Source organism: Aquarana catesbeiana, linkage group LG01, assembly GCF_042186555.1.
Source record: "Aquarana catesbeiana isolate 2022-GZ linkage group LG01, ASM4218655v1, whole genome shotgun sequence".
NCBI classification, from domain to species: Eukaryota; Metazoa; Chordata; class Amphibia; order Anura; family Ranidae; genus Aquarana; species Aquarana catesbeiana.
The window spans coordinates 328667977-328685186 of record NC_133324.1 but is presented as its reverse complement, the minus strand read 5'-3'; the positions used below and the strand labels follow the sequence as shown (position 1 = coordinate 328685186).

Sequence of the window (17210 nt, the reverse complement as noted above, 5' to 3'; positions counted from 1 at the left end):
TCGCAACTCGTATCACTTCCTGGGGAAAAAAAAAAGGAGTTCTACATTAGGCAATCTTAATCCATATTAATTAAGTTGCACTTTGGGCAACGCTTTCATTACCATCTTTCCTAAGGATTGGTAGCTAAAACTAAAACTAGTGCCTTGCAAAAGTATTCACTCCCCTTGGCTTTTTACCCATTTCGTTACATTACAGCCTTTAGTTCAATGCTTTTTTTTTTTTTTTTTTTTTTTTCAAACAAAGTTTTTTATTTTTGAACCAAATTGCATACATGTTATATTATTTGCATATACCCATACATGTATACATTACACAGTAACTGTACGATAAATAAAGGTGTTTATATATAATAATGATCTACTGTACGTTTCCTCTAATGTTCTTTATTATTTTTTTTATTTTATCACTTAATGTAGGATGTGAATACAGTATTCTCTTTAAGGAAGGATATTTCCCTGGTGTGAAAGGGATAGATGTGGCTCATGAGCAAGTTTCCGAGTCCTGTAGCCATCGGTCCCATATTTTATTGAATTTGGCTGGGCATCCTCTATTGATGTATAACACCCGTTTATATGGGAGTGTCCCATTTATATCTGCTCTCCATTCTTTAGTTTCAGGTGGTAAGGGACGCATCCATTTCCTAGCTATCATCTTCCTGTTCAATGCTTTTTTAAATCTGAATTATATGTGATGGATCAGAACGCAATAGTCTAAGTTGGTGAAGTAAAATTAGAAAAATATATATACATAAAACTATTTTTCAGAAAATAAAACACTGATAACTGGCATGTGCGTATGTATTCACCCCTTTTGTTATGAAGCCCATAAAAAGCTCTGGTGCAACCAATTACCTTCAGAAGCCACATAATTAGTGAAATGATGTCCACCTGTGTGCAATCTAAGCGCCACATGATCTGTCATTACATATACACACCTTTTTGAAAGGCCACAGAGGCTGCAACACCGAAGCAAGAGGCACCAAAAACCAAACACTGCCATGAAGACCAAGGAACTCTCCAAACAAGTAAGGGGCAATGTTGTTGAGAAGTACAAGTCAGGGTTAGGTTATAAAAAAATATTCAAATCTTTGATGATCCCTAGGAGTACCATCAAATCTATCATAACCAAATGGAAAGAACATGGCACAACAGCAAACCTGCCAAGAGACGGCCGCACACCAAAACTCACGGACCGGGTAAGGAGGGCATTAATCAGAGAGGCAGCACAGAGACCTAAGGTAACCCTGAAAGAGTTGCAGAGTTCAACAGCAGAGACTGGAGTATCTGTACATAGGACGACAATAAGCCCGTACGCTCCATAGAGTTGGGCTTTATGGCAGAGTGGCCAGAAGAAAGCCATTACTTTCAGCAAAAAACAAAATGGCACGTTTTGAGTTTGTGAAAAGGCATGTGGAAGACTCCCAAAATGTATGGGAGGAAGGTGCTCAGGTCTGATGAGACTAAAATTGAACTTTTTGGCCATCAAAGAAAACGCTATGTCTGGCGCAAACCCAACACATCACATCACCCAAAGAACACCATCCCCACAGTGAAACATGGTGGTGGCAGCATCATGCTGTGGGGATGTTTTTCAGCAGTCGGGACTGGGAAACTGGTCAGAGTTGAGGGAAAGATGGATGGTGCTAAATACTGGGATATTCTTGAGCAAAACCTGTACCACTCTGTGTGTGATTTGAGGCTAGGACGGAGGTTCACCTTCCAGCAGGACAATGACCCCAAACACACTGCTAAAGCAACACTTGAGTGATTTAAGGGGAAACGTGTAAATGTGTTGGAATGGCCTAGTCAAAACCCAGACCTCAATCCAATAGAAAATATGTAGTCAGACTTAAAGATTGCTGTTCACAAGCACAAACCATCCAACTTGAAGGAGCTGGAGCAGTTTTGCAAGGAGGAATGGGCAAAAATCCCAGTGGCAAGATGTGGAAAGCTCATAGAGACTTATCCAAAGCGACTTGGAGCTGTGACAGCCACAAAAGGTGGCTCTACAAAGTATTGACTTTAGGGGGGGGGGGGTGAATAGTTATGCACATTGACTTTTCTGTTATTTTGTCCTATTTGTTGTTTGCTTTACAATAAAAAAAAAAAAAAATACTTCAAAGTTGAGGACATGTTCTGTAAATTAAATGATGCAAAGCCTCACCCCCCCGTGTGAAACAAGACTTATTGCAACCATGTGGGGGAATACGCTATACAGGCTCAGGGTAGCAGGCAAGACCTCAGGTACTCACAGAACCCAGTAGCAGGTGGAATTCGGATGGCCAGAAATGACTAAGGTCAACTGCAAACAGGAGCAGCAGAAGGGAGATGCTTCCTCAACTCTGTATGGTGGGAAAGAGCTCAGAGTGCTTGTGTACACAACTCTATCCAGCTAATGATTTCAGTGCCCATTCCCACAGCATTAACACCTCCCAGAGAAATCTGGGAAGAGCGGGGTGTAATGGTGCCTCAGTGACCTAAGTAAATGAGTTAGCAGTGCTCCGCCAGCAGGCCTACTTACTAAGTGAGTTTCAGAGACCAGACAATACCAGCAGCTCTGAATCCAGAAAGGAGTTAAACAGCTTATACCAGAACAGAGTCTGGAAAGCGCCCTACGTGGCACAAAGTTCACAAATGTCACTTTCAGGCTATCCCCGCAATTTCCAGTGCAGTGGGTTCTAGGCACAATACTTTAAAATCCAGGCTAAGGACAGTTTTGCCAGAGAGCTGCAATCAAAGAGATAAAGCTTCAGCAGAGATGTAGAGAAGAGTTAAAAGTGTAACTACAGGCATTTTTTTTTCCATTTTGAAGTAAAGCGAGGTTTATAACCCCCATCAGTTTTTTGTTTGCCATCTGTGTCCCATTGGGGAGATTTCCCTTCACTGCCTGTCATATTGCCAAAACAGGAAGTGAGAGTAAAGCCCTCCAAAGTAAGGGAACCCCAGTGTGTCACCAGAACTATTGTCCCCACTGGAAGAATTTCCCCTTTATTAGTGTTTTAAAGCAAACCAAAAATGTAGAATTATTTTACTTTTGATAACGGTAAACAGGACAAATGGGGGGTGGATCTTCCAAATGGGGACACAGGCAGTAAAAAAAAAAAAGTTTTGCTTTTTTTTTTTTTTTTAGGTAGGAGGCAGGAGCACGGAGAGAACTACAGAAGTGTGATGATGCTCATTTCTAGTTCAATGAGCAGGCAGGCGATCTAGTAAGCTGCAGTACTGAACAATGTTGGTTGAATCCACAACTTTTTTATGAACCCGATCAACTGAAATTTTAACCATCTGATATTACTCCTGCCTACCAAGGCTCCTGTCAGCTATCTTGCCAAACTGCATCAAATGCCAGCAATCATCCTCAAGGAACACTCAGCTCTCTATCATCAGGAACATGTTTGTCCAAAATATTTTATCTGCAGAAGAATGCACATGACTTCCCATCATATTGGCATGTGTAAAAACAATCTTGCACTGAATTTTTTAAAACATGTAAGAATTCGTAATTTTCATTTTAGTTGTTCAGGCCAATAATTATTTCATATTATGTATATTATTACGCTACAGAAAAGTTAAAGTGGATGTAAACCCGATTCATGAAATTTGACCACATAGTTGGTGAGGTTGAAAAAAAAAACACAAGTCCATCAAGTCTAACCTGTGTGTGCACTTTTTTCAATATTACATTGTATATCCCTGCATGTTGCGGTCGTTTAGGTGCCTAATCGTTTTTTGAAATTATCTGTGCTCCCTGCTGAAACCACTGCCTATGGAAGAGAATGCCACATCCTTAACGTAAAGAACCCTCTACGCAGTTTAAGGTTAAACTGCTTTTCTTCTAATTTTAATGAATGGCCGTGTATCTTTATGTTCTCTTGCGTGGAAAAGTTTTATCCCTATTGTGGGGTCACCAGTACACTATTTTTACATTGAAATCATATCACCTCTCAAGCGTCTCTTCTCCAGAGAGAAGTTCAGTGCTCGTAAACTTTCTTCATAGCTAGGATCCTCCAGTCCTTTGTTTAGCTTTGTTGCCCTTCTCTGGACCCTCTTCAGTTCCAGCACATCCTTCCCGAGGACTGGAGCCCAGAACTGGATGGTATACTCCAGAAGCGCCCGGACCAGAGTCTTGTAGAGTGGGAGAATTATCCTATATCTGTAATGTTTACTTATCTCTCTCCAAAGCCTTAAGTCCCATGTCTTTCTGCTGCTTCATTCCTCTGTATCAGCATGATAACTTCTGACAAGTTCCCTGACACAGGAGAAAAAAAAGCAGCTGAAAATTTGTATCGGGAAGGTTGCTATAAATAGATTAGCAGAGAGCTGATCTATTCACCACACAGCTCTGCATGTTCCTTTCTTCCTCTGCCTATGTGGAGGGGGGTGTGCACCTTTCCTCCAATCAGCTGTCACAAGGTGTATGTCAAGACTCCCCTCCCACTGCTGAAAGAGGTAGTAAAAATTCCAACACCATGTTCACTTTCTAAAGAACATAGAAAGCTGAAGACAGTAGATATACATGTAAAACTTATGTAGGGAGATTTGTTTCACGTGTATAATCTGAGGCTGTTCCCTTCACTGGGTATAGGAGAGGTTTTACATCCACTTTAAGTACAAACAAACAATCTGTAAAACTAAATTCTACAGAATATGCAAACATTACATACCTTGCATTATCAACTAATTCAGCCAAAGCACCAAAAAGGAATTCATGCGTTGTTCTATTTAAAGAAAAAAAAAAAAAAAAAAAAAGTAACAATTAAGTGTATTGCATTTCATTGCTTGTTTGATAATAACATTTTATAATGTCTTTACAGTAGAGTGTGTTTACCAATCCATGGTAAAATTGCAACTGTAAACATACACTGGTGTTTGATTTCATGGATTCAAAAAGGAAAAAAAAAAAAAATGCATTTTCTGAATTATTAGGCAATCCAAACAAGAATCACATTTTCATTCATTTTCAAAATGTAACATTTAAAAACATTTCAAAACGGTTTACTAGGATCTCAGCTATCCAACAGAAGGAGCAACTCCTCATGACTCCATGAAGGACCAGGGTGAGAAACACTGGCATATATGGACATTATGGTTCTGCTACAAACGCCAGACACCTTTGGCGGTTCAGTAAAACCCATCCTGAGCTTTTACCCCTCATGTGACTAGTACAAACTCTAGACCTACAGAAAGGATAGGAGGTGTGGTAAACACCCTTCCCTCTCGCCCCTCCCCCTTTCCTTTACACTACTATGGATACTTATGAGGTCTTATCTCCTAAAATGTGGCCTAAATTTTATGAACACTGTACACTCTGTCTGACACTTTATTGTTCTACCTAGTCATTTAGATTGTAAAGCGGAGTTCCACCCAAAAGTGAGAGTTGTGCTCGTTTTACTCCTTCCCCCCTCAGGTGCAACATTTGGTACCTTTCGGGGGGGGGGGGGGGCTTGGGGGGAGGCTGACAGGATATCTTCCGGGAGCCTCAGCCACAGGTATTTGCGTCATCGCTGGGGCTCCCTCCTCCCCCCTCCTTTCCCAGCCATCGGGCCAGTAGGAGAGGAAAAGCGGAGCCTCGTGCATGCGCAGTAGAGCTACCGGCGTGAAGCCGTAAGGCTACACTACTGGGTTCCCTTACTTGCAATGGAGGCGAGTAAAGTAGAACTAAAAGGTAAAACTTTTTTTAGTTTTGAAAAGTGTGGAGAGGGATTAGAACACCTGTAAGGTTATTATTGGTATCTGTGCCCCCCATTAAAGTGGAAGTAAACTTCAATCACTAACTTACCTATAGGCAAGCCTATAATAAGATACATACAAAAAAAAGTGGGGTTAAATGGTGCTACCTGAAACTAAGAGCACAGGTTGTAAGAGGATGGGACTGTGCCTGGGGTGTGTAGTATACACCAGACCTCGGCACCTACTATCCCAGCCTAAGATATCAAACCAGGCCATTTAATGGGGGTGTTTAAGAGTGTCTAAGTATAAATGGCGTACACCCTCAGAGTAACATGTGGGCAAGCTACTATACACAGTAACTCCTTAATGGGGTTGTCCGAGATGTGACCTAGTGATTCCTAATTACTAGATGTATATACATATACGTAAGATATCAACTTAAATTATAAATAAACATGAAATATTACCTTAAATTAAATACATGTGTAGAGGAGAGTGTCCACGAGTTACAAAAAGTACCAAAGCGTGCATATAAACAATCATACCAATCTTTCAAGTGAAAAAAAATGCAATAATGTTGCTTCCAACACACAGAAAGATATATATTATAAAAACCAAAAGAATTTGAAGTGTGGCAGATTAGCAAAAAAAACAGTGAGAGTAAAGTGCAAAAAATATGGCAAAATGCCAAACAGAACGCCTCCAGAAAAAAGCACGTGCAAGTCTGTATATATAAGTGAAAAAAAAAATATATAACAGTTCCCATATAGGTAGTATTCAGGCTGTGCTCATAGGTATAGCAGAAACCATCAACAGGTGACTTGAGTGCTTGTAATATCTCCAGGTGACTTGTGTGCTCCCCCACAAGGGTCCCCACTCACCGGATCCAGTCACCCCTACAGGGGTAATGCACATATAGTTGCTCTCTGTTTAAGCTGCTTCAGCCAGGTATTTGCTATATGGGTCCCAGAAGCGTCCCTTTAGCCATAGATGAAATGGATATAACCATAGATATATTCTTGATTTTTTCTTGCTCACACAGCACTTGGGGTTACTGGCTCCTCCTACGCGTTACATCACTGGCACGTGACTTTTTCAAGTTTTTTCACGTGCCAATGATGTAACGCGTAGGAGGAGCTAGTGACCCCAGTGCTGTGTGAGCAAGAAAAAAGCCAAGAATAGATCTATGGTTATATCCATTTCATCTACGGTCAATTCATATGAGGGCCTCCCCTGTGCACGCTCCCTCACTGAGAGTCGGATGATCACAGATCCGAGTAAGGGGCCGGTCCCGGTCCCTTACCACGTGATCAGCTGTCAGCCAATGACAGCTGATCACATAGTTACATAGTTAGTCAGGTTGAAAAAAGACACAAGTCCATCCAGTCCAACCATAAAAAAACAAAAAAACAAAAAAACAATATACCCAATACTATACCCACAGTTGATCCAGAGGAAGGCAAAAAACCCCAGCAGAGCATGCTCCAATTTGCTACAGCAGGGGAAAAAATTCCTTCCTGATCCCAGAGAGGCAATCGGATTATCCCTGGATCAACTTTACCTATAAATGTCAGTACCCAGTTATATTATGTACATTTAGGAAAGTATCCAGGCCTTTCTTAAAGCAATCTACTGAGCTGGCCAGAACCACCTCTGGAGGGAGTCTATTCCACATTTTCACAGCTCTTACTGTGAAGAAACCTTTCCGTATTTGGAGATGAAATCTCTTTTCCTCCAGTCGTAAAGAGTGCCCCCTTGTCCTCTGTGTTGACCGTAAAGTGAATAACTCAACACCAAGTTCACTATATGGACCCCTTATATATTTAAACATGTTGATCATATCCCCCCTTATTCTCCTCTTCTCAAGAGTGAACAAATTCAGTTCCTCTAATCTTTCCTCATAGCTGAGCTCCCCCATGCCTCTTATCAGTTTGGTTGCCCTTCTCTGCACTTTCTCCAGTTCCCCGATATTCTTTTTGAGAACTGGTGCCCAAAACTGAACGGCATATTCCAGATGAGGTCTTACTAATGATTTGAACAGGGGCAAAATGATATCTCTCTCTCTGGAGTCCATACCTCTCTTAATACAAGAAAGAACTTTGCACGCTTTGGAAACCGCAGCTTGGCATTGCATGCTATTATTGAGCTTATGATCTACCAAAACCCCCAGATCCTTCTCCACTACGGATTCCCCCAGTTGTACTCCCCCTAGAATGTATGATGCATGCATATTCTTAGCCCCCAAGTGCATAACTTTACATTTCTCAACATTAAACCTCATCTGCCACATAGTCGCCCAATTAGACAGTGCATTGAGGTCGGCTTGTAAATTGGAGACATCCTGTAAGGACGTTATTCCACTGCATAGCTTGGTGTCATCTGCAAAGACAGAAATGTTACTTTTGATCCCAGACCCAATATCATTTATAAAGATATTAAAGAGTAAGGGTCCCAGCACTGAACCTTGGGGTACACCACTGATAACCTTAGACCATGCAGAGTAAGAATCATTAACCACTACTCTCTGAATTCTGTCTTTTAGCCAGTTTTCTATCCATTTACAAACTGATATTTCCAACCCTGTAGACTTTAGCTTACACATGAGCCGTGTGTGCGGAACTGTATCGAACGCTTTTGCAAAATCCAAGTAAACCACGTCCACAGCCACCCCTCTGTCCAAGGTTTTACTTACCTCTTCATAAAAAGAAATCAGGTTTGTCTGACAACTTCTGTCTTTCATGAATCCATGCTGTCTGTTGCTTAAAATGTTTTTTTCCAGCAAGAACTCGTCTATGTGGTCTTTTATTAAACGCTCCAGTATCTTCCCGACTATAGAAGTTAAACTAACAGGTCTATAGTTACTTGGTAAAGACTTTGATCCCTTTTTAAATATAGGCACCACGTTCGCCCTGCGCCAATCCAGTGGTACCATTCCTGTCATTAATGAGTCCCTAAAAATTAGATACAATGGCTTTGAAATTACAGAGCTCAATTCTTTTAGGATCCGTGGGTGGATGCCATCAGGTCCAGGTGCTTTATCCACTTTTATTCTGTCTAAATATTTCTGGACCATATCCCTTTTGAGCCATTGTGGATCATTGGGGGCTGTGTCAATACCACCCCCATTATGGACATGAGCTTCCCCATGCTCTTTTGTATACACAGAGCTGAAGAAAGTATTTAATAAATTAGCCTTCTCCTTGTCCCCAGTCACCCACTCTAGATTATTTTGTAAAGGGCCTACATGCTCAGACATGACCTTTTTACTATTAATATATTTGAAGAATTTTTTGGGGTTTGTCCTACTATTTTTTGCGATCTGTCGTTCATTTTGAATTTTTGCACCCTTGATTTCATTTTTACATATTCTGTTAAATTCTTTGTAGCATTTAAACAACTCTAGTGTTCCTTCATTTTTATATTTTTTAAAAGCTCTTTTCTTATTGTTTATAGCTTTTCTAACTTTGACCGTGAGCCACATAGGTTTTCTTTTTTGCCTTTTAAACTTATTGCCCATGGGAATATACTTTGCAGTGAGGTCCCAAACAGTCTTTTTGAAGAATTCCCATTTCTGTTCTGTGTTTATCGCTGCCAATATTCCCTCCCAGTCTAAGTCCTCGAGAGCAGCCCTCATCCTTGGAAAATTTGCTCTCTTGAAGTTAAGTGTTTTTATCTTTCCCTTATGTATTTCTTGTTTACAGCTAACATCAAATGAAATCATGTTATGGTCACTGCTACCCAGGTGTTCCTTTATCTGCACATTAGTAATAAGCTCTGCATGGTTTGAGATTACCAGGTCCAACAGAGCTTCATTCCTAGTTGGGGCCTCAATAAACTGGACCATAAAATTGTCCTGTACTAGGTTTATAAATTTTTGCCCTTTAACTGTCCCAGCAGTGCCATTACTCCAGTCAATTTCTGGGTAGTTAAAATCTCCCATTATTATCACTGTCCCAGCCCTTGCAACCCTTTCCATCTGTGCAAGGAGCTGAGTCTCCACCTCCTCGTTAACATTGGGTGGTCTATAACAAACTCCAATGATTAACTTTGAACTACGCCCATCTATATGCAGTTCCACCCATAATGCTTCAGACTCATCACACTCTCCATCAATCAGGTCCTCTTTCACACTTGCTTTGAGATCACTTCTCACATAGAGACAGACCCCACCACCTTTCCTTTTTACCCTGTCTCTCCGAAAGAGTGCATAGCCAGGAATATTAATAGCCCAGTCATGTGAGGATTGAAGCCAAGTTTCAGCAATACCGATTACATCATAGTTCACCTCATGCACCAGAGCTTCCAACTCACCTATTTTGCTTGGCAGACTTCTGGCATTGGTGAACAAACATTTTAATGCATTATTACATTTTGGTCTGGTGTTTTTCATATATTTTTTAGTAGTACAAATGGCACTACAGTTTCCAAAGGCTGTTTGCAACATGGGAAATTTCTTGACACCTGCCATAACCCTCCCCCCATCTGTCCCCATTCCACCCTCCATTAATGTCTGACCCCTAACTGACCTGTCTTCTTGATGTAATTCTAGTTCACCCTCCCCCCTCAATCCTAGTTTAAATACTCCTCCAGCCTTCCTATAAACCTCTCCCCCAGCACAGCAGACCCCCTTCCATTCAAGTGCAAACCGTCTTTAGCATATAGGTTGCACCCCAATGAAAAGTCAGCCCAGTGCTCTAGAAACCCAAATCCCTCCTCCCTACACCAGGTCTTGAGCCATGCATTCAGCTCTCTAATCACCCACTGCCTTTCCTGTGTTGCGCATGGCACAGGCAATATTTCAGAGAATATCACCTTGGAGGTCCTTCCCTTCAACTTGCAGCCTAGTTCTTTAAATTGATTCTTAAGGAGCCTCCACCTTCCATGTATACTGTCATTGGTTCCAACGTGGACCAAGACAGCTGGGTCATGCCCAGCCCCTCCCAGTAATTTATCCACCCGGTCCACCACATGCCGAACCCTAGCACCAGGGAGACAGCAAACCATTCGGTTGAGGCGATCCTGGCGACAAATTATTCTATCAGTCCTTCTGATTATAGAATCCCCTATAACCACCAACTGTCTAGGCCTACCTGCACTCCCCTCCCCACCTCTACTAGATGGGCTGCTCTCCCGGCTGTTAGGGGTAGCAGTGACATCTAGGGCTGCCACCTCTGTGTTTGCCACCTCCACATCTTCACCCAACTTGGCAAATTTGTTTTGATGCACAAACACAGGACTGGCCTTCCTTTTCTGCGAGCCCCTTCCACTCCCTCTAACTACATTAACCCATCTTCCTATCTGATAATCCTGACTTGCCCCTCCACCCTCCACATCAACCCTACTGACCACCTGCTCAGCGAGCAGAGGACCCCCTTCAAGGTTGTCCTTTCTGCCCAGTGTTGCAACTTGCTCCTCCAGATCTCTAATGCGAGCTTCCAGAAGGGCAACCTGCTCACATCTGTCACAGCGGTATCCATCCTGGAGCTGTTTTTGCATACATGTGGCACACTGTGCATACATTTTGCATACATGTGGCACACTGTGCACTGAGCAAAACCTTCAACCCTGCTAGCACTCATTTCCCAGTTACAATACAATTAATTAAGGGAAGTTTAAGATGTTACTTACAGATTAGAAGACTTCTGTTTAAACTCCTGTTTTCAACTCCTGGTTTTCTAACTCTCCACTTTAGTTCAAAAAATCCACATGCAAGCAACCATCAGCTGGGAGCAAGCTCCAGGGGAGTGTGTGTAGACACTTTTATACACCTGGCATGTAAACAAAAGCTCGGTAATAGTTTTTTTTTTTTCTCCTCACGCTGACAGCGTGAGAAGGAAAAAAAAAAGGCGATCGTCGGTTTATCCACAAGGGACATCGGTCCCGAAGAGGCAATTATGCCTCATCTGTGACCACCAGTACCCCCTGCCAGTGCCACCCATCAATGCCCACCAGTGGTGCCAATCAGTGCCACCTAGCAGTGTAACCGATCAGTGCCCATTATTGCCACCCATCAGTGTCCATCACCGCCACCCATCAGTGGAATAAAGCTCGCCAACCTAGCCGGAGTGTAATACCATCTATATAACACTTTGTAAGCATTTTCCAGGAACAAAACGTTCCTGGAGCATTTAGACAGTGCCGCAGTCATGACCTGCCAGTCCTCTGGGTCCAGCCGCTTCCCTAATTCTGCCTCCCACTGGAGATGGTATGGCCTCAAGGGTGGCTTTTTTGAGCCTATTATTGCTGCGTATATTAAAGAAACTAAACCCGAGGACTGGGGCCACGATCTGCATAGACTCTCAAAAGGGGTCAATGTATAGGGGGTTGGCCTAGATTTAATGAGTTGTTGAAGAAAGTGTCGAATTTGCAAGTAACTATAATGCTCCCTAAGGGGGATGTCATGGGAGGATAGTAAGGATGCGAATGGGATAATCTTAGTGGGGGTAAACATGGAGTGAATATCCACAAATTCATTCTCGGACCACCATGCAAATTGCAGTGGGCTGTCACGGCCTGGTGGGAATAATGGACAATGGAGAAGGTGGAGTAGAGGGAGATGAGGGGAGATCAGGCTCGCAGAATACTTAATCGAGTCCCATAACCTGAGTGAGTGGGCCAGACATGGGCCGATGTTAGTTGAGCGATGGGCTCTGGGGAGCCAAGGGAGCGAGGCCAGTGGTATCGGGTGAGAGTCCACTAGATCAATGGCAGCCCACAACGGCATCTGCTGTTTCTCATGAAGATGTGATAACGGGGCAATAGCTGTCGCTGTGTAATAGGCTTGCAAATTTGGAACCGAGAGGCCACCATTGATCCTGCGGGCATACATATAACCTGTTTTTTAATCCTGGGTCTTGTAGGAGCCCAAATAAATCGCATTATTTTACGTTGGTGTATACGTATGATGTGGAGTGGGACATGGACCGGTAATACCCTAAAATAATAAAGCAGCTTTGGGAGATAGGTCATAGGGATGGTTGCAATCCTTCCAAACCAGGACAGCGGAAGGGCAGACCAGGAGGTTAGCATTGCTGTTAATTTCCCAAAGAGCATGGGGTAATTGGCTTGATAAAGGCCTGAGTATCTCGGAGTAAGCTTAATCCCCAGATAGGGTAGCGAATTTAACCATTGAAAGGGAAAGGCAGATCTTAAAGCTTCCAGCTCAGGGGAGGAAAGGTTGATCGACATAGCTTTAGAATTAGAAGTATTGACAGCTAGGCCCGAGAAGGTAGCAAAGGTATTTAAAAGAGACAGTAGGTTAGGAAGGGTGAGTCTAGGTTTGGCAATAGTGAGCAGAATATCGTCCGCAAATAAGGACAATTTGTGAGAGGTACCCGCAATTTCTACCCCCGCTATATCTGGGTGGGTTCGGATTGCCTCCGCCAAAGGTTCCAGTGCCAAGATGAACAAAAGTGGGGAGAGTGGACAACCCTGCCGGGTTCCCCTTTTAATGGGGAAGGTGGGTGATTCAAATCCATAGTATTTTGCCTTGGCCTGGGGGGGGGGTCGTAAATAGCTGAAACCCAACTCATAAAGGACATGCCAAATCCAAAGTGGTTTAATACCTGTATAAGGTAGGGCCAGGACAAGGTGTCAAAAGCCTTATTAATGTCCAGTGATAAGAACATTGTTTCTAGGGACCTATTGTGGACAATGTGTTGTATTTGTAGAAGACGTCGGATAGCGTCGCTGGCCTGTCTCCGTGGGACAAAGCCCACCTGATCCTTTTTAATTAATCGTGGAAGAAAGGAGTTGAGGCGATTAGCCAGGATCTTAGTCAGGATTTTCATGTCTATATTGATTAGAGAGATCGGCCTGAAATTAGCTCAGGAGGAATGGTCCCTATCAGGTTTGGGTCATTACTATGTTGGCTGTCAGCAGGTTAGGTGTAAAGGGGTGACCTTCTTTAATTGAATTATACATAGTGGTCAGAAAAGGGGCAATGACATCTGCCAGTTTCCGATAATAGAGGGCTGTGAAGCCATCTGGGCCCGGGCGTTTACCTATCTTCAACTCCTTAATAAATTGAAGGACTTCCGAGATCTGTATGTCTTGGTCCATAAGAGACATGTGAGATTCGGATAGAGAGGGTAAAGAGATTCGTCAGGAAGGTTTCGAGACCTTGGGTGGAAGAGTGGTCGGGGGCTGAATTCATCCAGATGAAAGGAAACTTGTTACGCCAAGTAAATTGATACCCAACATGTCATGCTTCAAAATTGCACCCGCTCGTGGAATAGCGTCAAACTTTTACCCTTAAAAATCTCTATAGGTGACCTTTAAAAAATTCTACAGGTTGCATGTTTTGCGTTACAGAGGAGGTCTAGGGCTAGAATTATTGCTCTCGCTCTACCGGTCGAGGCGATACCTCACATGTGTGGTTTGACCACAGTTTTCATATGCGGGCGCTACTCACGTATGCGTTCGCTTCTGCGCGCGAGCTCGTCGGGACAGGGCGCTTTAAAAAATTTTTTTTTATTATTATTATTTATTTTACTTTATTTTATTTATTTTTTCACTGTTTTAAAAAAAAAAAAATTGGATCACTTTTATTCCTATTACAAGGAATGTAAACATCCCTTGTAATAGAAAAAAGCATGGCAGGTCCTCTTAAATATGAGATCTGGGGGTCAAAAAGTCCTCAGATCTCATATTTAGACTAAAATGCAAAAAAAAAAAAAAAGTCGTTTAAAAAAAATATGACACAAAAAAAATTGTGCCTTTAAGAGAAGTGGGCGGAGCCGACATAATGACGTCACTTCGGCCGTCCTATGGGTGGGCGCCATCTTGGCCTCATTCGTCTCTATACCGAAGCACTGACAGGTCCCGATCTCCTCCGCCGCTACCGACGGCTCCGGTAAGCGTCGGAGAGCGTGGGAGAGCGGGTGGCACCTCTCCCGCCGCCGATAACGGTGATCTCGCGGCGAACCCGCCGCAGAGACCACCATTATCGTGTACAGAAACGCCGGCCACAAAGATGGATACCTCGGTTGTGGCAGCAGCTGCTGTCGTTACCGAGATATCCATCTTCAAAAAAAATGACGTATATATACAGTGGCCGGTCGTTAAGTGGTTAATAACACAATCTTCAGGAACCAAGAGACAAGCAAAGGTCGGCCATCGCCGGGAGGCCAGACACCCCAGTCCGACATTACTCGACCCCTAGGCTTCCCAAACCATCAAACGGGGGTGGGGAACCCACCGGCAGGACCAAGGGCCACAACCATCCTGGCCATCCGGTGGAAGGTACACCATCGAGGAATACCCCACCCTGTTACCATATGATAGTCCCGGAGATATATGGAAAGAGAAAAACTTAAAAAAAAAAAAAAAGAAAAGAAAAGAAAGGAGAGAGAGAAGGGGTAGTTCAGCAGACAGACTCCTGCTGCCATGAATGTAGCTGTATGGGAACAGTGTATATGTAGGTTTTCTAGTTATCTTTTTCCATTTGTTGAACTAGATGGACTGAGGACTTTTTCCCACCTATGCAACCTACCCGTGAAGGTACCATTCCCAAGGATCCGGTCTTTGGTAATGGAGATAATCCACCTGCCAATTTTCAACATACCTTAGAGCAGGGGTCTCAAACTGGTGGCCCTCCAGCTGTTGCAGAACTACAATTCCCATTCGGCATTGCAAGGCTGACAATTACAAGCATGACTCTGAGGCATGATGGGACTTGTAGTTCTGCAACAGCTGGAGGGCCACCAGTTTGAGACCCCTGCCTTAGAGCAATGGAGTTCAGACCCAGGTATTCCAGGTGAGGCAATAGAATCAAACAAAACTACTTGGCGATTAGAAGCCACCAAAACTGCTCCAACATCCACACTGCAAGTTGTCGAGATATTCAACCACTGAGATTCCCTGAAGACTCAGGAGAGCCAACACAGAAGCCGAAACCTTCTGTGGGCTTGAAGATAGACCTAATAGCAGTGCAGTGAACTGGTAATGGTCCTCCCCCTCTGCAAACCCCAAGGAACATTGGTGACACAAAGATAAAATGTAAAAAGTACGCATACTTAATGTCGATCAAGGTCAAGAAATTCCAGATGAAAGGAAACCACATATGAACATATGGACTCCATGCAACCTCTAAACTCCTATAAAGCATTGAGAGCCTTTAGGTTTAGAACAGGCAACACTCCCTCCTAAGTAGGTAGAGGCAGAACCTTTAGTCCTCCCTGTGGTATCTGACAATTGTCGGACTAAAAAATGACTGAGATACACACTGGGGTAACTCCACTTTTGTGGCGAAAAAAATTTAAAAAAAAAAAAAAAAAAAAAAAAAAAGGAGGAATAAATCGTATACAATTGCGACTCAAGTCATATTGTAATTGAACGTAATTAAAAATTACCTTTCCTTTTCGATCTTCAGCGCTGTAATTTTCTGTCAAATGCAATATGACTACCTGGATGCATGCACAGAGCACCACCTGAAAATGTAATTTCCCGCTTTTGTGATTGGTTGACTGATTTTCCCAGAAGTCTGCATTAAGATACAAGTCAGATTTTTGGCATCCCCTACAGCAAAAATGTAATTTTTGGCAGGATACTCCCAAAGGGAAACCACATCTAAAGGGGATTTAGACCCTTCTACTTTGCTCATTAGAACCCCAACGAGCAAGCTGATTGGTAAATTTAAAAACACTCCCATAAAGATTCACTTTGCACATGGACACAGAAACAGCTATCTCTTGATTATAACAAAAAGGTAGGAATCTGCAACAAAGTTTGTTAAAATCCTTGCAATGTAGATGGATCACCCACCATCCACCAAAAAGTGGAGTTGCTCTTAAAGTGCAAAGTGGCAATCCAGTCAAGGTAAGGTACTCACCACAGGCAAAACGAAACTTTACAATCCAAAAGGTGGTTGATACCATGGTCCTACTCTCTGCATGAGCTCCCCTGGTTGCACCACGTTGCCAGAATAGTGATGGACAGCAAAAGCAGGAGAACCCACAAACTGAAAATAAAATCGTTGGCAGGGTCAAATTGAGGTTAATTTTAGACTCCAATGATGGGAAGATTCAAAAGACCAGAATGGAAAAATCTCTCAAATGATCCAAATTTCTAACTGAGTTTTTGTCCAGGAAAGTGCAGTAGCTCCAAAATCGAATGTTAAAAGCAAACTTTTTTGAAGTATTTTCGAATAACATTCATCAAGTGATTGAAATTACTGAGCAGAATTTTTGCAGGAACAAACATTTTTAGGATCTACTAATGTATGGACAGCATAAGGCTAAATTTACACATGTGCCAAGAGCAGGCATTTCATCTGCATTTTTTTAGGTTCACAAGTGCCTGCCAATGCTCTGTACCAATCAGGTCTATTGCAGCTGACATTGTTCACATGGGCGCATTTGCAGTGCTTCACGTTGCGCCAAAATTTATCCAGCATGTAGCTTCCCGCTGGCCTCACAAATGCACCTATAGAAACAGACGTGACACAAATGCATTAAAAATGCGTCCAAAGCACGTCTTAACACAACAGGTACATTATACTAGTGTTCCTAAACAGAGAAGTGTTAATTGCCATAAATCGT

At 42.8% G+C, this 17210-nt stretch overlaps 1 protein-coding gene across 1 annotated transcript in view; it reads right to left on the bottom strand.

Annotated features, from left to right (window-relative positions):
- Positions 1-17210, bottom strand: part of MORC2 (MORC family CW-type zinc finger 2) — a 169380-nt gene that overhangs the window by 132565 nt on the left and 19605 nt on the right. Inside the window, exons 3-4 of the mRNA XM_073631131.1 lie at positions 4665-4718; positions 3826-3832 (exon numbers count right to left, since the gene is read on the bottom strand). Of these exons, the coding sequence (XP_073487232.1) occupies positions 3826-3832; positions 4665-4718 (61 nt within the window). The remainder of the gene's footprint in view (positions 1-3825; positions 3833-4664; positions 4719-17210) is intronic.